The 26765-nt window shown below is 38.6% G+C and overlaps 1 protein-coding gene across 2 annotated transcripts in view; it reads right to left on the minus strand.

Annotated features, from left to right (window-relative positions):
- uspl1 (ubiquitin specific peptidase like 1) overlaps positions 1-25281 on the minus strand; it is a 32538-nt gene extending 7257 nt beyond the window's left edge. The window contains exons 1-8 of one of the 2 annotated variants that reach the window (XM_059964107.1): positions 25108-25281; positions 19871-20041; positions 19250-19378; positions 17023-17659; positions 10686-10799; positions 5053-5182; positions 4224-4349; positions 3990-4150 (exon numbers count right to left, since the gene is read on the minus strand). In XM_059964107.1, the coding sequence (XP_059820090.1) occupies positions 3990-4150; positions 4224-4349; positions 5053-5182; positions 10686-10799; positions 17023-17659; positions 19250-19378; positions 19871-19996 (1423 nt within the window). In that variant the 5' untranslated portion in view covers positions 19997-20041; positions 25108-25281. Of the gene's footprint in view, positions 1-3989; positions 4151-4223; positions 4350-5052; positions 5183-10685; positions 10800-17022; positions 17660-19249; positions 19379-19870 lie in introns of both variants that reach the window. The other variant, XM_059964106.1, reaches the window with a different exon arrangement.
- Positions 25282-26765: the final 1484 nt, after the last annotated feature.

Genomic DNA, 26765 nt, shown 5'->3' on the forward strand with positions numbered 1-26765 from the left:
AGTTGCTGACAGACATGCTGACATTTTTCACAATGAGCAGTGTTCAATACCACATAGTTTGGACTTATTTTTATTCCCTCATCCATTTTCATTCACATCCTTATCTTCAGAAAACAAATCTTCACCATCCACTCAGACTGCACTATGACAGCTTGTGTGATTAAATCTTCACCCTCCCACATTTCCCCTTTATCTGCAAAGACTTTGTTAGCTTCATAATTTTGCTTAGTTCTGATGAATGAATTGACACTTCACATGGGAAGGTAATCGAGTTGTAACATTAACAGTTCCTTTCTGCATAAATGCTGTCCAGCTTGTACATTTTCCAGTATTTTTCAGCTTTTAACTAATGGAAACAGCATATATATTTTTGATATTTGAGAAGCTACACCAAAAACATTTCCAGAAAATAAAGATGACATTGCTGAGATTTTTAGGCTTTTAATAAAAGGGGAAGATGAGGAGTTAATGAAGAATTAATTTATAACTACCAAAAGGAAAAATAATTTTAGAAATTCTGAGTTTAATTGATGGTAAAGGCTGAGGCATAGGTCTTTTCTGTTGAGGAAAATGACTGCAGAATTACAAAATGAACAGTCAAGTCCATGCGGAACAGCAAAGATATGTCAGAGATCCAACATATCAAATAATAACCCGACATTCAAACATTCCAGTTCAATCATTAATACAAGCTTTCCCTCAGAATGTATAGCAGCCCCAAATGTATCATTGAAAGACAACTTAGATGGAAATCTAACATCTCATTTAATGGCATCGTTTACTTTTGATATGCAAATCTAATAATCACATTAGAACAAATCGATAGACCACCACATTAGCCACATCCTAATAAAACCTAACATGATTATGCAAATTAATATAAATTAAAATGGTTGTTGTAGTGCTTGGGTAAAACTGGGATTCAGACATTGCATTCATACAGTCACAGAGCCATGTAGCCGCAAAGCAAATAGATCAGTTATTCATCTCTTGCTGGTTCTGAAACAGCTAACCAGTTCAAATTCCACACCATTTCTCCATTTCTACCCTAATCATTTGCCTTCAAGTACATATCCAGTTGCCTTTAAAAAGTTCCCTTGGAATTCATTTCCACCAATTTAATTAGAATGTTTCTGATCTTAGTGAGCTTCCATGAGGGAAGTTCTCAATTTGCATTCTAGTTCATTTACACATTTTGTAAGAACGTAAGAAATAGGAGCAAGAGTAGGCCATCTAGCCCATCGAGCCTGCCCTGCCATTCAATAAGATCATGGACTCATCGCCACCTACCTGCCTTTTCTCCATAACCACTACTATGCAAAAAAACTATCCAACCTTGTCTTAAATATATTTACTGAGGTAGCTTCCACTGCTTCATTGAGCAGAGAATTCTCTGGGGAAAAGCAGTTCCGCATCTGCGTCCTAATTTACTCCCCGATTTTCAGGTTATGTCCCCTAGTTCTAGTCTCACCAACCAGTGGGAACAGCTTTCCTGCTTCTGTCATATCTATCCCTTTCATAATTTTCCATGTCTCTATAAGATCTCCCCTGTTCCTTCTGAATTGCAGCAAGTACAGTCCCAGGTGACTCAATCTCTCCTCATAGTGTAATCCCCTCATCTCTGGAATCAGCCTGATGAACCTCCTTTGCACCACCTCCAAGCTAGTACATTCTTCAAGTAAGGAGACCAGAATAGCACGCAGTACCCCAGATGCAACTTCACCAGTACCCTATACAGTTGCAGCATAACCTCCTTGCTCTTAAATTCAATCCTCTAGCCAACATTCCATTTCCCTTCTTGATAGCCTGCTGTACCTGCAAACCAACCTTTTGTGATTCATGCACAAACACTCCCAAATCCTTCTGCACAGCAACATGCTGCAATCTTTTACCATTTAAATAGTAATCTGATCTTCCATTTTCCCTTCCAAAGTGGATGATCTTGCATTTACCAACACTGTAATCCATCTACCAGACCCTTGCCCACTCACTTAATTTATCTATATCTCTCTGCAGGCTCTCCATACCTCTACACAATTTGCTTTTCCACTCAATTCAGAGTCATCAGCAAACTTACATACACTACACTCAGTCCCTATTCCAGATCATTAATGTATATCGTGAACAGTTGCAGGCCCAGCACCGACCCCTGCGGCACACTGCTCACCACTGATAACCAGAGTAACACCCATGTATCCCAGTTCTCTGCATCCTTATCTTATGGGTAAGTCTTTTATGTGGCACTTTATCAAACGTCTTCTGGAAATCTAAGTAAATAACGTCCACCTGTTTCCCTCTATCCATTGCACTCGTTACATCCTCAAAGAACTCCAGTAAGTTTGTCAAACAGGACCAACCTTTGCTGAATCCATGCTGTGTCTGCCTGATGGATCCATTTCTTTCTGGATGTCTTGCTATTTCTTCTTTAATGATAACTTAAGCATTTTCCCAACTACAGATGTTAAACTAGCTGGCCTATTGTTACCTGCCTTTAGCTTGCATCCTTTTTTGAACAGTAGCACAAAATTTGCCTTTTTCCAATACACCAGGACCTGGCCAGAGTCCAGAGAATTTTGGTGAATTATCATCAAAGCCTCAACTATAACATCTGCTGTTTCCTTCAATACCCTGGGATATATGGTTACTGATACCTGTCTGAGTAAACTCTCCATCCTTGCTCTAACAAATTTGCTTATAATTTAGCTTTAATTCAATGAATTTACTCTATAAACAATCTCATTCCTAACAACCTTGTAAAAATTCTGTGCCCTTTTCTGAAGTGTGCTCCCATGAATTGAACACAATGTTCCACCCAATATCAAAGCAGTAATTTTTGAAGGTTCTGCATGATTTGCTTGCTTTGCTATTGAATACCCCCATTAACAAAACATATCATACCTTCTTAACTCTATCATGTCCATAAACATGCAGCAACTTGAGTACTTATGTGCCACTTTTTCCATTAGACATCATACAAAATGCATTGCTTTATACTCAGCTACATTAAATTGCACCTACCAAGTATGTGATGAACTTATTTGACCTGATCAGTCTCTATCATTTTGATCTTTTACCAAACTGTAAGGTTTGCAATGATGGTCTCCATAGCCAAGTCCATTTAAATAGATTAAAAGAGCAATTATATTGATCCTAATACTAATTCAACTGTCATGTACACTCTAATCACATCATCCATTCATAAGTACTATTTTCTACATATAGAAATACCACTATCCATTTACACCATTTTTTCCATTTTTCAGATAGTTGGTATATGGCTGCTATTAAATTCCTTTTCAATACATCCGTTGCAGATTCAATCGTTTCTTTTGTTCATCCTTTTAAAAAAATATTTCCCCAAGGTGACACTGTCTGAGTCTTCATATTTGAACTTCTGAATTCAAGTCAGATTTAATGAAATTAAATCAAACCCAATCAGAACCCTATCTGTCAAAATGACAAATTTATTCTACAAAATATTCTATCTAATCTAGTAAAATGTGCTCTCCAATCATCCAAAGAGAAGCCAAGAAAAATCCTGAACACAAGAGATTTACAGATGTGGCCTGAGTTCCTCCTGAGTTTGAGATTTTTGCTTAAGAAAAATCCTACATCATCTTATAGCCTAAAAAATTCATCTCCGATCAATTCCTTTTCAAAACACGGCATTTCTTTTACCTTTATTCTTCTGTCTCCTTGTTTCCACTATTCATCCGTGATATGGGAGCAACTTTAATTAAAGAGCTCTATTTTCTAGACCGGTCTACAACAAGATTTTGCATATTTGTTTTTCTTTGAGGAGGCGCTATTAAGAATAAAGGCTTGCTACCTACAAAGTTGTTGCTACAATTAAGTCTTTTTTTTGCAAATTCCAAATATTTATACCCACTTGTCAGTGTGATAATTTCAAAGCAATGACCAACATCACTACATTCCAAGGAAACAGTACTTTGAAACATTGAAGCCAAGCCAGAAAACACAATTCATACCATCAGGATTCCGAATCCAAGTGATAAAGTGCTTCATAGTCTGTAAATACTGAATAATGATGCAGATTCTGTACAAACTGCCGTGAAAGTCAAATCTGTAGGCATCCAAATCCGTATGTGGTAGGCCATCCACAAAATGTAGCATGTATATTGAGGAAATCCTAGGAGGAAAAGTAGTTGCAATTAGTTCCTAACATGAACTGTAATGATTAACTTTAAGAACAACATACCTACCGTTCTATAAGCATTTTCCTCTTTTGATCTTGATCTTGACACTTATTGCAGGGTGATTTATGAATAGCATTCAGAGGATGCCAATCTGAATCTACTTTTGTAAATGTCGTCAAGGTTTTTGTACACCTAAAAAGAAAAACCTTCCATTAACAATACATATAAAAAAAACTTTTATTCAGTAAAAGTGCCTTCTCTCTACCGGTTGTAAGAGGTTACTGCCAAGGATATGTACATTTTAAAAGACATCTTATTGCAACACAAATTACTAATTAGAGTTCTCAAGTGGGACCTGGAATCAGTTGCTTTCCATCTTATGAAAGATTAGAAGTTATCATTCCAATAGAAACAAAATGATAGTGGAAACAAAGCCAGATATTTAATGCTATGTTCCATCATGTTATTCCGAAGGTGTTGTGTCCAACCTGGTTTATCCAAGAAACAATCAAACACAATAAAATTTAGAAGCATTATTTCAAAAGCAATTGATATAGCCCTACAGGTTAATTCAAATGACTGATGCAATACAAAATAGTCACATTACTTTGGATCCACTTACTTATTATTCACATAATTGTTTCACTAATCTTACAGAAATCAATACTTTACATAAATTACACCTCATATTTTGAAGGTAATATGAAGTATTGTACACTCAAAAATAATTGAATTTCCAATATTCACGCACAACTCGAGAATAAAAACAGTGAAGGAATAATGTTTTATAGGAATTGGCAGAATGATTTTACTAGCTATCCATATTCTAATACTGTAATACAGCACAAATATTTGCTACCAACAAGTTAAATTTTAGTTTATAAGATATACTTGCCTCTCATCATATTTGTAGCCACACTTAATACATTCAAAACTCCAAATATATGACTGCATGAAGAGCATCTCAAAATAGGTATCCTGTCTTAGGAGAAGTGGAAAAGCAAAGACCGGGCTATCATGTTTTCCTGGACAAGACATTAAAATATTGTCAAATGGAGCACATTATATTAAAAAAGACAACATAGCTGTAAATCAGCTACATAGTTTTAATGATAGCCAGCAATATTTTGTTGCAGCAGCATCAAAAAATAGTCTAATATGAGAGAACAATAACGCAGCGTACAGATTGACCTTGCTTGTGTTTCATTTAATATGGGTCTCTAACTGAAGTCCAGAACTAATCCCTTTGAGGCAACAGCAACTGTATTAGTCTGCACAATTACTGCAGCTAAATTAGTATTGGCATGATATGCATTGATCATTAAGATTTAGCAAATGTTCATTATAAAACAGGACAGACCTCTTAGCAATTTCCTCCCCTAACAGATAACAGCAGGATCCAAAAATATTATGGTGATGGCAAATCTGACAAAATATAAATAGCTCATTGAATCTGCTTATTGTTGGTCTCCATACTAGGAATGGTAAATACTGAAGAGTGGCAGGCTCAGGCTGCATAAGTATGGATGGTAATAGATGCAAGGACTAAAATTGCATAGATGTGAATCTGAATTTTAAATAAAGGCTGGATCTGGGGCTTTGCTGTCTCTGAGGGAGTTCAGTGAGGTTTGGAGTGAAGTGTGTGGTCTGGAGGCCTGGTAACGGGGAACAAACCCACAATCGACTCGTTTCTCTCCAACTGAGCAGTCGAGCAAAGCTGGAGTCAATGGAAACAACAGCGGAGGACAGGAGTGAGTTCGAGACTGTCTGCCTGTGTTTGACAGGTTGTCCTCTCCCTCTCACTAGCTGTTGGTGGAGGCAAGTCTTGAGATCCAAGTTGCCAGAATCGATTGGCGAGGCTGTGGACTCATTTTCGTCCCTTTGAGGTTCACACTGTATGTGTTCTTCAATTCTTTTGCTGTTTTGAGTGGTTTGATCGGTTTGGACTGGTATGCTCTGGTAAAGAATTGCTCTGCGGCTTACACTGGCTAGAGGTGTGGAACTGAACTAAACTGAATACTACTGGTTTGATATTCTTTGTGTTGTTTGCTTGCTTTTTGCAAAATCTATTTTTTTTGGCATGTATTATGCTTGATGTTTTCTTGCTCAAAAATCAGCAAAAAATAAATTTAAGAACACATGTAATATGAACTTCAAAGTCCCCCATGGTGTTTCTTTGCTTTGTGGCTGCCTACAAGATGAATCTCAGAGTTGTATTCTGTATACATACTTTGAATCTTTGAAAAGTAATTGGGTGAAGGGAAAAAGAGAATTGTTCAAATTTTAAAATATCCCATTCCATGGATTTAAAGAATGACTAGAAGCAGCAAACACTTTGAAATTTTCATCTACTTTTCAACTGCATAACTTAATACTCACAACCAAATATTTCTAAAAGCTCCACCTTAAAATGCAAGCCCAGACTGAGTTACCCAACCTTAGTGACAGCAAGAGTGGAAGGTCTGTTAGTAACGTAACTACTGAAAATTAGACCAATAGTTTATCCAAAACAGCCCATTTCCTACTAGATGCTGGAAACTGGTAACATCTATGCTCCAGGAATTTAGATTCCTGCATACTCAAGCCTTTGAAACTCACTACACAGTTACAGCATACAATAAGAAAGGGAAGCAGTGCTTTCACCTTTTACCCCAAAGGGAGCTGAGCACAGGAGCAATGATATCCTACAATTATAAGAACATAAGAAATAGGAGCAGGGATAGACCATCTGGCTGTTTGAGCCTGCTCTGATAAGATTATGGCTGATCTGGCCGTGGACTCATTTCCACCTATCTGCCTTTCCCCCCATAACCCTTAATTCTCCTATGCACAAATCTATCCAACCTTGTTTTAAATATATTTGAAGTAGCCTCACTGCTTCATTGGGCAATTTCACAGATTCACCACTTTTTGGGAAAAGCAGTTCCTCCTCTTCTGTCCTAAATTTATTCCCCTGAATCTTGAGACTACATCCCCTAGTTCTAGTCTCACCAACCAGTGGAAACAACTTTCCTGCCTCTATCTTATCTATCACTTTCATAATTTTATATGTTTCTATAAGATCTCCTCTCTTCCTTCTGAATTTCACTGAGTACAGTCCCAGTACAAGTCCCAATTACTTCTCATAGTCAAACCCCCTCATCTCTGGAATCATCCTGGGGAACCTCCTCATCACCACCTCCAAAACCAGTATATCCTTCCTCAAATAAGGAGACCAGAACTGCACACAGTACTCCAGGTGTGGCCTTCCCAGTACCCTACACTGTTGCAGCATAACCTCCCTGCTCTTAAATTCAACCTCTCTAGTAATGGAGGTCAATATTCCATTTGCCTACTTGACAGCCTGCTGCACCTGCTATCCAACCTTTTGCAATTCATGTACAAGCACTCCTCAGTCCTTCTGCAGAGCAGTACGCTGCAAGATTTTGCCACTTAAATCTGATCTTTCATTTTTCCTTCCAAGTGGATGACCTTGCATCTACCATTTTACTTCATCTGCCAGGCCCTCACCAACTCACCTCATCTCTCTGCAAACACTCCATATCCTCTCACAATTTGCTTTTTCACTCAATTTAGTGCTATAATCAAACTTAACACTCAGTCTCTGCTTCCAGATCATTAATGTACACTGTGAACAGTTGCGGGCCCAGCACCGACCCCTGGGGCACACCACTCACCACTGATTGTCAACCAAGGGAACATCCATGTCTCCCAACTCTCTGCTTTCTATTGTTTAACCAATCCTTTATCCATGCAAATACATCATTCCAAACTCTATACATCCTTATCTTATGGACAAGACTTTTAAATGGCACCTTATCGAACGCCTTCTGGAAATCCAAGTAAGTAACGTCCATCTGTTTCCCTCTAACCACTGCACTCATTACATCCTCAAAGAACTCCAGTCAGTTTGTCAAACAAGATCAGCTTTTGCTGAATCCATGCTGCATCTGATGGTAGATCCATTTCTTCCAGAAGCCTTGCCATTTCCTAATGATAGCTTCAAACATTTTCCCCACAGATGTTAAACTAACTGGCCTTTAGTTACTTGCCTTTTGCCTGCTTCCTATTTTGAACAGTGGTGTGACATTTGCCTTCTTCCAATCTGCCAGGACCTGCCCTGAGTCCAGAGAATTTTGATAAATTATCAACCAAACCTCAACCATTTCTTTCAGTACCCTGGGACGCATTCCATCAGGACTATCTTTAGGCCCACAAGTTTGCTCGGCACCACCTCTTTAGAGATAGCTATTGTACCATGGTCCTCACCTCCCACTGTATCCATAATACCTCTCTTCAGCGTGTTAGACATGTCCTCCACTATGAAGACTATGACACAAAATAGTCAAAAGCCTTGGCCATTTCCTCAATACTCAGTATCAATTCTGCCATCTCATCCTCAAGGAACCTATGTCCAGTTTGACCACCCTTTTCTGCTTTATGTTTTTATATTTGTGCTAGTTTATTTTCATAATCTATCTTCTCTTTCATTATTGCTTGGTTAGTGGTTCTTTGTGCTTTTCAAAGCTTTTCCAATCTTCCAGTTTCCCACTACTCTTGGCGACTTTGTACACTTTTAGTTTGATAACTTCCTTTATTTCCCTAGTTATCCATGGCTGGCTCTTCACACCCTTACCGTCCTCGCTTTTAACTGGAATATACTTTTGTTGAGCACAATGAAAAATCTCTTTGAAAGTCTTTCAATGTTCCTCAATCGTCCTACCATATTATACGTGTTCCCAGTCTACCCTATCCAACTCCTCCCTCATCCCGTTATAGCCTCCCATGGTTAGGCATAATACACTGGTTTTAGATCAAACTACTGCACCCTCCATTTGTATGAAAGACTCAATCATACTGTAATCACTCTTTCCAAGAGAATCCCTAATTACAAGATCGCTAATTTTACCTGTCTTATTGCACAGGACCAGATCCAAGGCAGCATGTTCCCTTGTAGGTTCAGTAACATGCTGTTCAAGAAAGTCATCATGGATGCATTCCATGAAGTCTTCCTCAAGACAGCCTCAACCAACTTGATTGACCCAATCTATGTGCAAGTTAAAGTCCCTCACGATAACTGCTGTTCCAATCTTACATCTCAGATATTTCTCAGTTTATTGTAATATTATTATTTGGTGGCCAATAGACAACTCTCACCAGTGTTTTTCCCCCCTTTACTATTCCTAATCTCTACCCAGGTGGATTCAACGTTCTGCTCCTTAGATAGTCTCTCACCATCACCCGGATCTCATCCTTAATTAAGAGTGATACCCCACCTCCACTACCTTCCTGTTGATCTGTCCATATTACCAGTTATTATTGGTATTTAATTCTCAATCCTCTCCACTCTGCAATGTTTCTGTAATGGCCACTAAATCATACCCCATGATACTGATTTATGCCACAGGTTCACTGATCTTGTTACGAATACTACAGGCATTCAGGTAAAGTGCCCTCATTGTGTCTTTAAAATCTAGTAATCTTTGTCTCTTAATGCACTTGACTTTTCTTCACTCCACCCTTACTTTTCTCCTTTAATTTATTCATACTTCTCCAATCTGTTGAACCCACCTTAGTAGAAGTGAAGAACTTAGTTTTGGATACCATACTAAAAAATGAATATATTGTCATTTGAGTGCATTAAAAGATTCACTGAAGGCAAGATCAAATGCACCAGATTTGTATACTCTGGAGTTTAAAAGAATGAGCATAAGTCTTATTAACACAGATGTTTTTATTTGAATGGCCTCGGAAGAGCAGGACATTCAGAACGGATGAGCAGAAACTTGTTCACAACAGGTAGTGAATTGTAGAGGTTCATTTAAGCAGAAATTATTAATTTACTGTGCTTTATGAATCAAGGACCTAAGTGATAGTACTGGGGGAAAAAAATGGCTTTGAGGAAGATGTCATGATCTTAACTGCAGAGCAGTTTCAAAGAGATAATGGCTTGTTCTCCTCCCATTTCTGACAAGGAATACAGCCCACAACATTGATTCAGCACAGTAGCTTAATATTTAACACAACATTTTACGGTAGCAGCAGCCCAGGTTCAATTCCCAACAGTCTGTAAAAAGTTTGTGTACTTTCCCCATGACTGCGTGGGTTTTCTCCTACAATCCGAAGACACACCAGTTGGTAAATTAATTGGTCATTGTAAATTATCCCCGGATTAGGATAGGGTTACTGGGTAGCGCACCTTGAAGTGCTGGATGGGCCTATTCTGTGCTGAATCTCAATTTAAAAAAAACAAACACCAAAAAAAGCACCCGCCAAAATTAAAAAGCAAAAATTATTCAATGGGGAAGACTGGAAAGAGATAATCTTAGACATATTAACTATTCTGGTATTAGCAGCAACAGATTATACTCATATGCTTGGTTTAAATATTACACAATGGTGTACATGTTACCATAATTATTTCCAGTGCAGCACTGTTTTTCAGCCATTAATGGACAGAAAATTGATTTTTATATGAAAAATATTAAGGGTAACATTTATTTTACATGCACCCAAATCAGTGATTACCTAATTCACATTTCAGCTTTGGTTGAAGCAACTCAAAGAAGCTCTGCCGGATATCTTTCAGTATTAATTCTATCTGAGCAAGCAGCTGAGGAGGAATCTGCCACGAACCATCACCTGCAAATAAAAAAGGACACAGACACAGATCAATTATTTTAAGGGAGAAAAAAAAAATCACCTAAACAGACAGCAACTCATCCACTTAAAATCAATTAAACTTTTATTTCTGTATCAAACTTGGCCTCAAAATAAAACATATAATCAAAATTAACAGGAAAAATTATCTGAACTAATAACTCAGAGTGAACTGGCTTCTCATCATGCTAAACATAGTAGCCATGGTACTACTGAATTGCAGGATCTGTTGTTTTATAATAAGAGTGCTTAAAAAAGTATTTGCAACAAACTCAACCATACTTCCTTCGTCTACATTTATTATGACAACACATTCCTGACCAGTCTTCCACTCTTCATAAACAACCTCATTCAATACTGCAGGCATATCCTAAATCGTGTAAACACACGCTGAACCTATTGATCTATATTCAATTCTATTAAAGGCTCCTGGTCAACTTATTTTAAACTTATTCCTAATTCAATTCACAATATGAAAATGTTTCTTCTTAGAATTCTTTTCTGAACAACCATTTGATGTTTACTAACACATCCTTTCTCAGTACTGCTGTGATTTAAAAAAAATTTTCCAAGGACAAACAGGAAGGGAAAGATAGTGAGATAGCAATGTTAATAACAGAAAAATAAGTACAGTTGCAAAAGACAATCCCCAGTCTCAGATGAAGTCCATCTGGATGGAGATTAAAAATATCAAGGTAAGACATCACCAGTACGAATAGCGTTTAAAGACCACCAACAACCCCCACAATATCCAAAGCATTAGTCACTCGAAAAGGGTACATTACTGTGCAAAAATCTTAGGCACCCTAATTATACATAGATTTTTGCACAGTACTATATATTTGTTAAATAAGGAATGTGCCTGGGAAACAGAAATAAGAGGACTTAGCTATGTGTTAACACTACAATGATGAATAACTTTTGCCTTCAGACAAAAAATTTGGGTCTGAAACACCATTTTAACTTAAGTCTAATAATTACAATAAAATGAGATGAGAATTAGAGTAGATTAGGCCGAAAAATGACCAGGGATGACTATGTAGAAGTAGTGACATATATTTGTAATTTGTAACATGGCAAAATTGTATCTTAGGAAAATATTCAAATGAACTGTTAGCTGAGCAAGTTAGAGAGCATCAAATTGAAAAAGAGCAAAAAGCTAGTAGTAAAGCCTAAGAATGCAAAGACTGCAAGATAAAAGAAAATAAACTATCAAGGCAATTAGTGAAAAAAAAATTAATTTTATTTTAGTGTGTAAAAATTGCAGGTGAATATTAGCCTCCTAGAGAATGAGATTAAGAAATAACAGAGAATTAATCATATACTTAGTTTAAGTCTTTAAGAGTCTGTGTGGATAGAACTGAGGAACAGTAAGGGTAAAAGGACCCAAATGGGTGTTGTCTACAGGCCACCAAACAGTAGCATGGATATTGGGTGCAAGTTGAATAGGGAGTTAACATTGGCATGTGGCAAAGGTAATGTCGCAGTAGTTATGGGGGATTTCAACATGCAGGTGAACTGGGAGAATCAGGTTGGTGCTGGACCACAGGATAGAGTTTGTAGAGTGCCTACGGGATGCATTCTTGGAACAGCTTGTACGAGAGCCAACCAGGGACAAGACTATTCTGGATTTAGTGTTATGTAATGAACAGGATTTGATAAGCGATCTCGCAGTAAAAGAGCCATTAGGAGGTAGTGATCACAATATGATAAGCTTTTATCTGCAATTTGAGAAGGATAAGGGGAGCTCGGAGGTGTCAGTGCTGCAGATGAACAGGGGAAACTATGGAGCCATGAGGGAGGAGCTAGCCAAAGTTGACTGGACGGATATCCTAGCAGAAAAGACAGTGGAACAGCAATGGCAGGTATTCTTGGGAATAATGCACAAGGTGCAAAATCAGTTCATCCCCTGGAGAAGGAAGGATTCAAAGGGTGGGGGGGGGAAGGGGCCTCAGTGGTTGACAAAGGAAGTCAGAGACTGCATAGTATTAAAAAAAAGGAAATATGACAGAGCTAAGGTGAGTGGGAGGACAGATGATTGGGAAGTTTTTAAAGGAACAACAGAACTTAACTAAAAAGACAATACAGGGAGAAAAAATGAGGTACGAACGCAAGCTAGCCAGGAATATAAAGGAAGATAGCAAAAGCTTTTTTAGGTATGTGAAGAGAAAGAAGATAGTTAAGAACAATGTTGGGCCCTTGAAGAATGAATTGGGTGAAATTGTTATGGGAAACAGAGAAATGGCAGAAGAATTTAATGAGTACTTTAGATCTGTTTTCACTAAGGAAGACACAAGCAATCTCCCAGATGTATGGATGGGCCAAGGACATAGGGTAACAGAGGAAATGAAACAGATTGACATTCGGAAGGAAATGGTGATGAGAAGACTGATGGGACTGAAAGCTGACAAATCCCCAGGTCCAGATGGTCTGCACCCTAGGGTACTAAAGGAGGTGGCCCTGGAAATTGCGGATGCATTGGTAATCATTTTCCAATGTTCCTTAGATTCAGGATCAGTTCCTGAGGATTGGAGAATGGCTAATGTTATCCCACTTTTTAAGAAAGGAGGGAGGGAGAAAACAGAGAACTACCGACCTGTCAGCCTGACATCGGTGGTGGGAAAGATGCTAGAGTCCACTATTAAGGATGAAATAGTGGCATATTTAGATAGCTGTGATAGGATTGGGCCGAGCCAGCATGGATTTACCAAGGGTAAATCATGCTTGACTAATCTGTTGGAGTTTTTCGAGGATGTAACCAGGAAGTTAGACGGGGAGATCCAGTGAATGTAGTGTACCTCGATTTTCAGAAGGCATTTGATAAGGTCCCACATAGAAGATTGGTGGGTAAAATCAAAGCTCAGGGCATCGGGGGGGAAGGCATTGACATGGATAGAAAACTGGTTGGCAGATAGAAAGCAAAGGGTAGCGGTGAATGGGTGTTTCTCAGAATGGCAGGTGGTGACTAGTGGGGTGCCACAGGGCTCGGTATTGGGACCACAGCCATTTACCATTTACATTAACGATTTGGATGAAGGCATAGAAAATAACATCAGCAAATTTGCTGATGATACTAAGCTGGGTGGCAGTGTGACATGTGATGAGGATGTTAGGAGAATTCAGGGTGACTTGGATAGGCTGGGTGAGTGGGCAGATACTTGGCAGATGACGTTTAATGTGAACAAGTGTGAGGTTATCCACTTTGGGAGTAAGAACAGGAAGGCAGATTATTATCTGAACGGTGTAGAGTTAGGTAAGGGAGAACTACAAAGAGATCTAGGAGTCCTTGTTCATCAGTCACTGAAGGTGAATGAGCAAGTGCAGCAGGCAGTGAAGAAGGCTAATGGAATGTTGGCCTTTATTACAAAGGGAATTGAGTACAAGAGCAAGGAAATCCTCTTGCATTTGTACAGAGTCCTGGTGAGACCACACTTGGCGTATTGTGTACAGTTTTGGTCTCCAGGGTTAAGGAAGGACATCCTGGCTGTAGAGGAAGTGCAGCGTAAATTCACAAGGTTAATTCCTGGGATGTCTGAACTGTCTTATGCAGAGAGGTTAGAGAAACTGGGCTTGTACACACCGGAATTAAGGAGATTGACAGGGGATCTGATTGAAACATATAAGATTATTAAGGTATTGGACAAGATAGAGGCAGGAAATATGTTCCAGATGCTGGGAGAGTCCAGTACCAGAGGGCATGGTTTGAGAATAAGAGGTTGGTCATTTAGGACAGAGTTAAGGAAAAACTTCTTCTCCCAGAGAGTTGTGGGTGTCTGGAATGCACTGCCTCAGAAGGCAGTGGAGGCAAATTCTCTGGATGCTTTCAAGAAGGAGCTAGATAGGTATCTTATGGATATGGGGACAAGGCAGGAACCGGGTATTGATAGTAGATGATCAGCCATGATCTCAGAATGGCGGTGCACACTTGAAGGGCCGAATGGTCTACTTCTGCACCTATTGTCTATTGATTAGAAAACTACCAATGTGACAACCAAATAAAAAAACTGGAGCAAAATGCATGCCATGTATTGACAGAAAAATTAATATTCAATTAAGTAATTGCAGTACATTTGAAAAACTATAATGAATCACAGTAGCTTTACGAAAGGGGAATTTGTTGGAATTCAATAAGGTGGTCTCTTTCAGAGTTGCTAGAGGGGAATCAGGCTTTATAACCGGAATTCCAAATAGATATATGCAATAAGTGCACATGCTGTTGCAGGCAACTTCTCAGCAAGGAACGAATATCTAACAAGCAGAAAACCAAAGCCGGGGATAAGGGTAAACATGAGGAAATCTGCAGATGCTGGAAATTCAAGCAACACACACAAAATGCCGGTGGAACACAGCAGATCAGGCAGCATCTGTAGGTAGAAGCACTGTCGACGTTTTGGGCCGAGACTAACGTTAGTCCTGACAAAGGGTCTCAGCCCGAAACGTCAACAGTGCATCTCCCTATAGATGCTGCCTGGCCTGCTGCGTTCCATCAGCACTTTGTGTGTGTATAGGGGATAAAGGTGTTATTTTTAGGATGGGAACCTGCAATCAGTGAAATACCACAGAATTCAGAGCTGGGACTACAACTTTTTAACTGTATAAATTAGTGATGTAGGGAAATCAAGCAGATGTAAGACAGCCAGTTTTACAGCTGACTCAAAAAATGGGCAGGAAAGCAAATTGCAAGAGGGATACAAACAGTCTGCAAACAGATACTGAGTGTCTGATTAGTGGACGAAAGTTGATAAATGAGGCATAAGGTAGGGGGAAAAGTGAAGTTATTGATCAGATACTGAAATGGAAATAATAAAATGCAGAAAGCTGCAGTACAAACGGAACTTTGGGTCCCTGGGCACAAAGCTCAGAAAGTTAATGGAAGGTTGGTCCTTATTTCAAAGCAGACAGATGGATATCTAATCAGGGTGGTACAGTAATAATTTACTCAATGGCATGTATAAGATAGAAATATTATCTTTGAAATACTATTTTTCACTGTGGCAGCTTACTCTGTAGAGGGATTTCAAAATATAAATTAAAGATATTCTAAAACCTACCCTACTTAACCCTCTCCTTTACAATTTTTAAATTTTAAATTTGTCACCAGATTAGTATTAGTTTGAAGCCATGAGCACATTACAAAGAGAAAAAAAACATTTGTTACTTTTTATGTTATTGTTGTGATCCACCTGCTTTTTAAAAAAAAACCTGAAAATTTTCTAGTTTAAAAATATCCATTAGGAGAATCTAGGATCAGAGGGCACAGACACAAAAAAGATGACCCTTTCAAGAAGGAATGAGAAGGAATTTCTTCAGCCAGAGTGGTGAATCTGTGGAAGTCATTGGCACAGAAGGTTCTGTAGGTCAACTCGATGTTTGTATTTAAGACAGAGATTGATTGGTTCTTATTTTGTGAGAAGGTTAAGAATATTGAAACAAAAATCATTAGGAGTGAATGATGCATTGAAAAGCTTAGCTCTGCTCCTAAATCTTATTGTTTTATAAGCACTTTTTATTTGTTGCTAGACCTTAGAAGGGACATAAACCCCACTGAAGATGTAAATAAGATTTGGTAGGATGGGGTCAAGAATGGGGTCTGATGTAACTAGGAAGATTGAGAAACTGAGAATGTTTTCCTTGGATTTAAAGTTGAAAGGAAGTGTGATAGAGCAGTTCAAAATAAAATGCAGTCTAAACGAGATAGATTGTTCACATTGATTGAAGGTTCAAAGAATACACATTTGGAAAACTAAAGAAAAAATATTGTACATTTTAAAGACATTGCTTAGAACAATTTGGTCTTGACTCTAAAGCCATCAAAATTTGTCAAGATCGATTTTTGGTTTGGCCACAAAAGTACCTTAAGTATGTACCAAAGTAAGTGTTAATCCACAATATTCCAACTCAAATGTTGTCACCATTTTTGCTGAATTCTTAATACTTTATTAAAATATTTAATTGGGTTGATCTAAAATTCTATTGTAGTTGAAGCTTGAGCTACTAGCAAGAATAAAGATATATTTAAATTGCCATTAAAAATTGATTTCAACTTCCCAAAAAAAAGGTTATTCCAAAGAGTTAGGCTTTCCTTGGCATGAGAATTTCTTAAGTCATCAGTATTTCAAATCAAGCAGTGAATGAACATGATACAAAAATAAAAATCAGATTATGTACTACAGCAAAATATAGGAGATCAATTATCAGTTCCTACCTGTTCCATGACATTGGCTGTGAGACAGTAGTGCACATGCTTTATCATATTCAGTGCATAGTTTCTTAATTGGAGATTCTGTTTCAGCTCCTATATTGCTTATAACATTTCGAATTACTTTCAAGTGAACCAAGGTTGTTAATATACAATCTAGCCAGCAGAGAGCAGACGTGTTCTTCCACTGAAGGACTAATTGTTCGATGCACAATTTCTCTTTAGAAACTTCCAATCCAGAATGTTCTGATTCAGTTGATAGCTCCTTCCTTTTGCCACACAATTGACCAGGTGCCACAGTAATTGGCTCACTTGAGACAACTGTGCCTCTCGCAGCAGTAGAATTAAGTGTTTCTTGATTACTTCCATTTTTTGAACAAGGAACAAAATTGTCAATTCTATCTGAGCCACTGCCTGAATACTGAAATGCATCTTCCTTGAAAATGCCACTGAAACTATTCCAAGTATCATTATTATTACAATTCAAAGTTTTTTGCCGTTTTATATTCTGTTTGCATGGTTGAACCAGCAAGCTTGATTCAGATATGCTCTTCGCATTGTAAGAAGATAATGATTGAGTTCTTGGTAAAGCAGATGCAAGTAGGATCTCATTCAATGGTTTACATCCCAAAGGAAAGAAACACTATAAAGGAAACAGTTAGATTTAAAAAGCAGTAATAACTCAAATGACAAAACATCCCCCCAAATTTGGAACAATTACATGTCAGATCAGACTAGGGGACTGGATACACAAGTATTTTGACAGATAGGATCTGATTTGGGATAGTCAACATAGCTTTGTGTATGGTAGGTCATCCCCCAACCAATTTCTTTTCCAAGGAGGTTATCAGGAAAGATGAAGGGAAGGTAATGGGTGTAGTCCACATGGACTATAGAAAGGCCCTTGACAAGGTCACAAATGGGAGGGTGGTTAAGAAGGCTCAGTCTCTTGGCATTCAGGATGAGCTGGCAAATTGGATTTGACATTGTTTTCATGCGATAGTATATGGTTGCCTTACTGACTGGAGGCCTGTGACAAGTGATATGCTGCAGGGATCCATTAGGCACCAGGAATACAAGTCTGTTCCTTTTCAATTACATCAACAATCTGAATGACAATGTGGTAAAATGATCAGCAAATTTGTGGATTTCATCAAGATTGGGTGCACAGTGGACAGTGAGGAAGGCCAAAACTTGCAGAGGGACCTGGACTAACTAGAAAAATGGGGACAAAAAATGACAGGTGGAATCTAATGTAGGTGTGAGGTATTGCACTTTGGAAGGAGGAGAAACCAAGCTAGGACTTATAGTCAATGATAGGGCACTGAGGAGTGTAGTGGAACAGATGATCTGGGATTATACATAATTCCTCGAAACTGTTGGCTTAGGTAGATAAGAGTTGTAAAGAGAGCTTCTGGCACATTGGACTTCATAAAGCAAAGCAGTGACTATGGGAGTTGGGATGTTACCCTGAAGTTGCATAGGACATTGGTGAGGCCAAAGCTGGAGTATTGTGTACAGTTCTTGTTACCATCCTCAGGAAAGAGATCACTAAGATTGAAAGAGTACTGAGAAAGTTTACAAAGATGTTACCAGAACTTGAGGACCCAAGTCATAGGGAAAGACTGAATAGGTTAGGACTTTATCTGCTGGAGCATAGAAGAATCAGGGGAGGTTTTACAGGGGTATACAAAATTGAGAAGTATAGATAGGTAAATGAAACAGGCTTGTTCCATTGAGGTTCTGTCAGACAAGAAATATAGGTCATTAAGGGTGAAGGAGGAACTTCTTCACTCAGAGGGTGGTGAGGGTGTGGAACAAACTGCCAGCAGAAGTAGCAGATGCTAATTTGATTTCAACACTTCAGAGAAGTACAGATGAGTACATGGATGAGAAGGGTTTAAAGGGTTATGGTCCAGTTGCAAATTGATGGGACTAGGCAGAATAAAAGTTTGGCATGAACTAGATAGGTTAAAGGGCCTGTTTCTGTGCTGTAGTGCTCTATGACACTATAGATGGAAAATAATTTACTTTTCCATCTGTACATCAATATAGGCACCACTGAAAAGTTCTGTTCACCATTGCAGTGTTAATGCAGTTTCTAGTACTGACTAACAGTACAAACTAGACCCATTTTTAATGTGGCTAATAGAATTGTTGCAGCTTGATATGAAAAATATTCCAGCTCACGTCTACTCTCCCAAGAAAAAATTAGTTCAATAATATTCAGTACCTGTGGATTTTCACAAAGAAGAATGGATTCTTCAAAGCTTATACAATATGTCCGTAGTGCCTGGCTTTTCCCGTTTGCTGCACAAACTGGACAATATTCTTGCAGGTCAAGTGAAGTGCTATGAGAAAACTGCACACAGAAATGAAAAATGACATCAAAAGAAGAGTTGACCTTGTTTACAATTATGGTTTTTGTGGAAAAGCATCAAAGTTTTACACCAATTCCTTTCAAAATAGAAACTTAAATTCATCTAATATGATATCTCCATCCTTGGTAACCAACATGAAATGTACATTTATATTTTGTGGTATAGAAGTGAAAAAAATATTTATACCAAGTTTACGTTCATATTCTGGTTCTCATTTGAAAGCAGATCTTGGTTGTTCTTTAAAAAAAAAACATTTTTCAATAATCACTCAGAGGATTACCACTTTTATCATGTTTTCACCTCAGAAAAATCTTTCGCCATAGCACTCTGTGCAAGATTTCCGTGTCATTATGAGTTTAGAACGTTCCATAATTTTGAATTTTTTTCCCAGAAATAATAGATTAAAATAATTTGGAATGTAATAAAATTTAGAATTTTGCGCAGTTCAGAGAGGAATAAACAGTTTTACTGACTTTTCCCAAATACCCCACTGTGTGGATGGAAGACATATTTATATCAGTGCCTGCACCACTTAATGGCAAATAAGTCTTGGTCTTCTGTTTATCCATCATGCTGGGCCACAGGCTAACCTTTACCATCTCACTGGTGATTTGAAGCACATATCAGGAACTTCTTAGATAAAGCTGTTAAGATAAAAAAATGAAGATATCATTAGAGTCTACTCAAAACTTGGAATTTTTAAAATGCGAGCAGCTACAATACTGAAAATATACATAAGTATAAATTTGAAATGGTAATTTAGTTTACAATATTTTGAGTAAAAATTCCACATCAAAACCAGCATATCAGCACCTGTTTCAATTTGAAACTGATCTCAGTGCCATCTTTGGTATTGTGGTTACAGTTTAATAAAATGGCCCAACCAGAAGACAATTTACTTGAATTAATAACATCAGATAACATTCACTAACCTCACACAAACAACTTGCATTTAAATAAAGAACACGCGCTGCTTACTAATGTCAAAACTCATGTATCAAATGAGCTATTACAATCCTCTGGTAATTATTACTTTTTCTGGTTGAAGGAAGCACCCAAGTCATGAACAAAATTCAGCAATATTTTGTAAAATATTGCATGCATCCTTACAATGCATAGGAGCAAGTTTCTACCTTCCCAACATTTAATTCCTCAAACTTATCTGAATTAAACTTTATTTACCATTCTTTAGCCCACCTACCCAACTGGCCAAGATCATACTGTAAATCCATCTTCACTGTCAACAGTAGCAGTACTAACTGTGCCTTGTACAATTTCCAAATTATTGAAATAAATGAATAGTAATGAGCCTAAGACAACCCCAAGAGAGCCATTAGCCTCCAATCCAATACACAACCTCTCACTATCACCCTCTGCTTCCTGCCATCAAGCAAATTGAGTATCTAATTAACTAGCTCTTCCTAGATCCCAATTTTCCACAGCAGCCTACCAGACATAACCTTATCAAAGCCCTTACTGAAGTCCTACCATGCAGAACCTCGTGCTTAAAGTACATTATTCTTTCCATGCAATGAGTTTAGTAATGTTGGCCTTCTTAAACGGTTGATGGGTCTGCATGGTAATACATAATGATCACTCCAAATACCACACTTACCAACGTCAGCTGGCAAAGCTAGGAACTCAAAGAGATTTAAAAGGAAACCAAACAGAAATTATAACAGAGGAAAAATTAGACCTATGTTGATTAGACCACTAACTAGAAATTAAAATCTAAAACCTCAACCAAATGATCCAGAGAACAGAAGTATAAGGGGAAATCTGCAGATGCTGGAAATCCAAGCAACACACACAAAATGCTAGTGGAACTTAGGTCAGGCAGCATCCATAGAAAAGAGTTAAGTCGATGTTTTGGGCCAAAACCCTTTGGCAATCAGTCCTGCTAAAGGATTTCGGTCCAAAATGTCAACTGTACTATTTTCCTAAATGCTGCTTCACCTGCTGAGTTCCCCCAGCATTTTGTGTGTGTTGCTTAGAGAACGGAAGAATTACTTTTGCATTGTTGATCCTCCTGTTAAAAAAAAAGCAAGTGGAACAGTTGTTTCAGACTGAAAGGAGTTTAAGATAAAAAGATAGACATGGGATCAAGGATCTTGGTTCTATCAAAGCCAAAAAAAGGACAGATGTATTAGCCACCATTGTAAATTTAAAATTCAAATTAACTTTATTTCAAGGTCTTAAATTCAACTTAAAAATAGACGCACTTATTAAGCTTGGTAGAACACAATGTGCTTAAGGTTGAATTTAGAGTTCACTGAAATACAGAAATATATCCATGTGTAATATGTTGCAAAATATTAAATGGCAGAAATAGAAAAAATGAATTTCCTCCAAAATTCTGTATAATCAATGGCACGTTTTACAAAAATTTAGGGCACTTTATTCAATGCAGACTGAAATTTGAGATGCTGGAACATATGGAAGGTGCGGCACATCACCTATAGATTTCACAACATAACGGTAAAAAAGAACATTAAATTGCTTTTCTTTTATGTAGTTGGAGAATATCAAACCAAACAAATCACCTTCTGTTAAGTCAGAAGAGCACATTAAAAAAAAGGAACAAAACTAAAAATTATGAATCAAGTCTTCATTTCCTACTTTAATGTATGGTTTGGTTCAAAAAGAAATAGAAAAAAATTCAGTGTTTTTCACTACAGGACTTAAACAATTGAAATTAACATTATCAAAACTGATTAAAAACACTCACCTTAATAAATGCAATAATCTGTCATCTGTATCCTAATTTCATTCATCTGCAGTCAGAGTAATAAATAGTGCTCCCACAGTTAGACCAGAGATCAACTTGCAACCAATCAATTCAATGTTTTACATCGTATTGGATGTACTTTGAGAAAACAAAGTATACTGCCCTTATACAGTATACTTGTTATGATTAATCACTAATTTGGCCCGCTTTACATTTCTAAAGAAAGAAACCAACTGAAAAAAACAATTGTCCTACAGAGTAGTGCTGATATCATTATGGACTCAATAGAAATAACAACATAACAAAATCCAAAAGCCAGTGTATTTCTGAATATGAATGATTAAGTTGAGGGAGCCATGTGAAATTTAACTATAGGTAGAACTAAATGAAAATGTTTGATGTGACATTTTGCTATTTTTTATATCCAAATGCATTTCCAGATGCTAAAGCACTTGCTTTTAACAATGATTGAAAAAAACTTATTAAAATTTGACAACACGATTAAGCTTCACTTTGTTCACCACTTTCTTTTATATACTGTACATGTAAATGTTAAATAGCAGTAGAACTCTTGCTGCCAATTTTGTTACTTTGGCATGGTAAAATGGAAAGCACCTTAAATAGCAAATACAGCGGATTCTGGTCAATTGGGGCAGCTGCTTATTTGCAACAATTCTTAACACAAAAATCCAGGAAACAGCTGAGGCTTCCTATATTTATTTCAAACACCATGCCACTTAAGTGTAACAAGAAACAACATTTCTAACTAGCGTCAACCCACTATACCATGCTTAGAATGAAGTTTTTAAATAACGTCAGTTGTGTTCTTTGTGTTCAAAAAGCAGTGATTTTTGTCACTGATAGTTGGCAAGAAATTAGCATTAAGACAATTCAGAACTGTTTTGCTTATTGCAGTTTCAAACATTCAACATCCAGGACTGACATTGAAATTTTTTCACTACTTCATCTAGTTATGATCTACAAAGAATTTGAAGGTATTGACAATCATCTTGAATGTTACAATGAAAATAAAGATTTGGAGGATACAGTCATCAAACGTACTCTGGCCTCTACCTCTTGTCACCTGCCTATCCACTCCTCCTGGTTCCCCTCCTCCTATGGTCCACGCTCCTTCCTATCAGATTCCTTCCTCTCTAGCACCTTTACTTTTCCTACCCCTCTGGCTTCACCTATCGCCTTCTAGCTGTCTTCCTTCCTCTTCCCCCATCTTTTTGTTGCTTGCTTGATGGGTAGAAGGTGCAGATGCTTTTAGCTGAATTAAGTGGGGGAGGGGCAGGGTTGATACTTTGCTGCTACTTGTTGTGCGGGGGTTGGGGTTCAAACATTTTTACTATCACTCATCCTGTAAAAGTTGCTGCCTGATCTGCTGATTTCCTCCAGCATTTTGTGTGTGTGTTGCTTTAGATTTCTAGCATCTGCAGCGTTTCTCATGTTTATGATTTGCAATCCGTATTTGCTCTAGGAGTCTGCGCTGATTTTATTCAGTTACAGTCAAAAGAACACAGCAGTGTACACTGGATGAATTCCTGTTGATAAACATTAGGAACTAATAGTTTCATCGTAGTGTAGTAGTATTGGTAGTGTTCTTAATTGTTCTGTATTTCATTTAAATGCATCATTTGGTTACCCAGTTCGTCTTTTTTTATACCCTTTCAACTATTTCCATGAAACTTCAGCTAATTGGGGCAGCTGCTTAATGTGGGCCAATATGCACTGGTCCTGATGTGTCCCAATTAACTGGCATCTACTGTATTTCTACAAGAATATCTGCAGGGTAAACTAGTACGTTAAGGATTAAGAATTCTTATGTACACTAGCATTTGGATATTGTTTAAAGTTTGACTTAATATTGCTCTTAAATACTAAATATGTGAAATCACTAAAGTACAAGAAAGACTCCAGTAAGAATGAAGGTGAGAGTGAAGTAAATCCCCTAACTGAATTAAAATCACACAGCTTTTTAACGAATATCCAAGAACTGTATTGAGTTCACCAATAAGTGAAATTAAAAGATACACAAAGTCACCAAAGCTCATTTCAACGGATGCTGCCCGACCTGCTGTGTTCATCCAGTTTGTTTGTACCTGCTCATTTTAATCTAGTGTGGTGTATCAAACAATCTTTAGCTCCCAAATCTTTCCATCTAGGTTCATTAGATCAAAATAAAACATGTCAATCACAGAAGAGTGCAGGAGGGGATGCTGGCACTCCCAAGTCCATAATAATGAATTAATTACAAATTTCAGCCTCAACAGAATACATGCATAATACATGAACCAAAATTTTCTGTTTATTTTGAGAAGGAAAAGCGTAATCACTTGAAGAATCTCAACTACTCAAGTGCTTGAACTTTGATGCGAAAGAATGTGATTAAACAGTTAACAAACATTATATACCTCCAAGCAGAGCCCAAACTAAATACAACCACTCAACCAGGCAGAGGTTAGGAGTGAGAGCTGATCAGAGTAAGGTTTGTGGCAGTGCGGTTTCCCAGAAAGGATTACGATCCAAAACGTCAGAGACTCGATTATTAGCTCCATCTGAATTGGGAGAGCCTATCCTACCAAAGCTGGATGGCAGATTTTGCAGTCCCAGCCCTGTATGAATGTGGGCTCACACACCCTTTGCAGCCCTCACTATCCAATTAGCAGTGTAGACGGAAGAAATGCATGCTGGAACGAACCAAGGAGGTAGAGCAGCATCTGGGGCGGGGGGAGGAGAGGAGAGGAAATGTCGACTGTTCAGGTCGAAGGGCTATATTGGGACTTTACCCACAGTTACTGCTCGACCAATTAAATTGATAGAGGATGTTTTGTTTTCACAAACAGAGAAAAACTGAACTTTTTCCGCTCCCAATTCCAATATCTCCAGTCCTTGCAATCTCCACAAACCCCGCGTCGGTGCGGGGGGACCCACACTCGAGCCTAAAGCACATGGATGGTCCACGTGAAAGACTCTTACCTGTTCCACCGCCTTTCTCGTAGCTTCACCCCACCGCAAGGCTATGGCGTTCCTTCTCCAGCTACTCCAACCCTCGTTCGTGCCGGCGCTTCCTCCTCCGGTCACCTCACCGCCGTTGGAAACGACTGCCCGCCCCGCAGATCCAACTTTCGCCCGGCGACTTCAGCGTCGAACTTCCGGTGACGGCTTTCCACATCCGGTCTGCTGGTAGCACGTGGGCGGTTTCAGGTTGCGCCCGCCCGCCCGCCTGCCTGCTGACATGGGGATGTTTGCGGCCGTCGTCCACAAAGCGCAGAGGGTCAGCTCCCTCCGTGTCTGTGGGAAACATTCGCGAACTCGTGCAATCGCTGGAGCCTCATTTTCATCTGGGATATTCTATCAGGCTGTTGGACGACGTTGAGCAGCCACTGAGAGGAAAACATTAATAGAAATTTCGTGAAAGCTTCTAGTTTTTTTAAAAATTTCAATTACATAAGCTAGGTAACTTTTAAATGTCAAGTGACATTGACGACTGCATTGGTCCTGCTTCATGCATCCATGCTCTCATTACAGACATTTCAAGGAGGTAGCACCCCCACCCCGAGGGTGTATGTACACAGGACTTTTGATTATGAAAGAGCACAATTTATTTTATCATATTGAAACTATTTACACACACACTTAAATCCACTTAATTAATTTTTGACTCATCTCTCCCTTTTCTGATCTCTCTGCCTCCTCTGGAGACAAACTCTACTGACGACTTTCATAATAAGGCTACCGATTTCTGCAGCTACCTGGATTATGCCTCGTTCCACTATGTAAACATGCTTTTTCCTTTTCTCTGTTCCTTTGTTGGCATGACATATGTTCCTAGGGTGAGGCTTTCCTTTCTAGAACGTGAGAGATGTCCTTAAAAAAACGGCCTTCCCTTGCTCCACCATTGATGTTGCCTTCACCCACACCTCCGTTTCGGAGACATCCACGTTCACACCATCTTAATACAGACAGACTTGTTCTTGTCCTTACATACCACTCCATGAGCCTCATGTCCAAAACATAATTTTCTGTAACTTCTGCCATCTTCAACAGGATCCTATCACCCAATGCATCTTTACCTCCCCTCACTCTCTGCTTTCCACAGAGATTGCTCCCTCTGCAATACTCTTGTTCATTTGTCCTTCGCCAGTAATCTCCCACCTGGCACATATCCCAACAAGTCCATTCACCTCCCTCACCTCCATTCTGGGTCCCAAATAGTCCTTCCAGGTGATGCAACACTTTACCCGTGAATCTTTAGGGGTTTTCTATTATGTCCTGTTCCCCTGATGCCACCTCCTCTACATTGACCCGAGGTAAATTGGGGGACCGCTTTGTTCAGCACCTACACTCCATCTGCCAAAAGTGGAATTTTCCAGTGGCCAACCAGTTAATTCCTCTCCCCATTTCCATTCCAACATGTCGGTCTCAGAGTGGAGGAGCAACTCGTCATATTTCATTTAGGTTGCCTCCCACCTGATGACATGAAATTGATTGCTCCTTCCAGTAATTTTTTCCTTTCTCCTTTCACTCTTCATCTATTCCACACTCTGGCCTCTTACCTCTTCTCACTTGCCTATCACCTCCCTCTGCTGCACCTCCTTCTTTCCTATCTCCCATGGTCCAATCTCCTATCAGGT

Source organism: Hypanus sabinus, chromosome 3, assembly GCF_030144855.1.
Source record: "Hypanus sabinus isolate sHypSab1 chromosome 3, sHypSab1.hap1, whole genome shotgun sequence".
In the NCBI taxonomy this organism is placed as follows: Eukaryota; Metazoa; Chordata; class Chondrichthyes; order Myliobatiformes; family Dasyatidae; genus Hypanus; species Hypanus sabinus.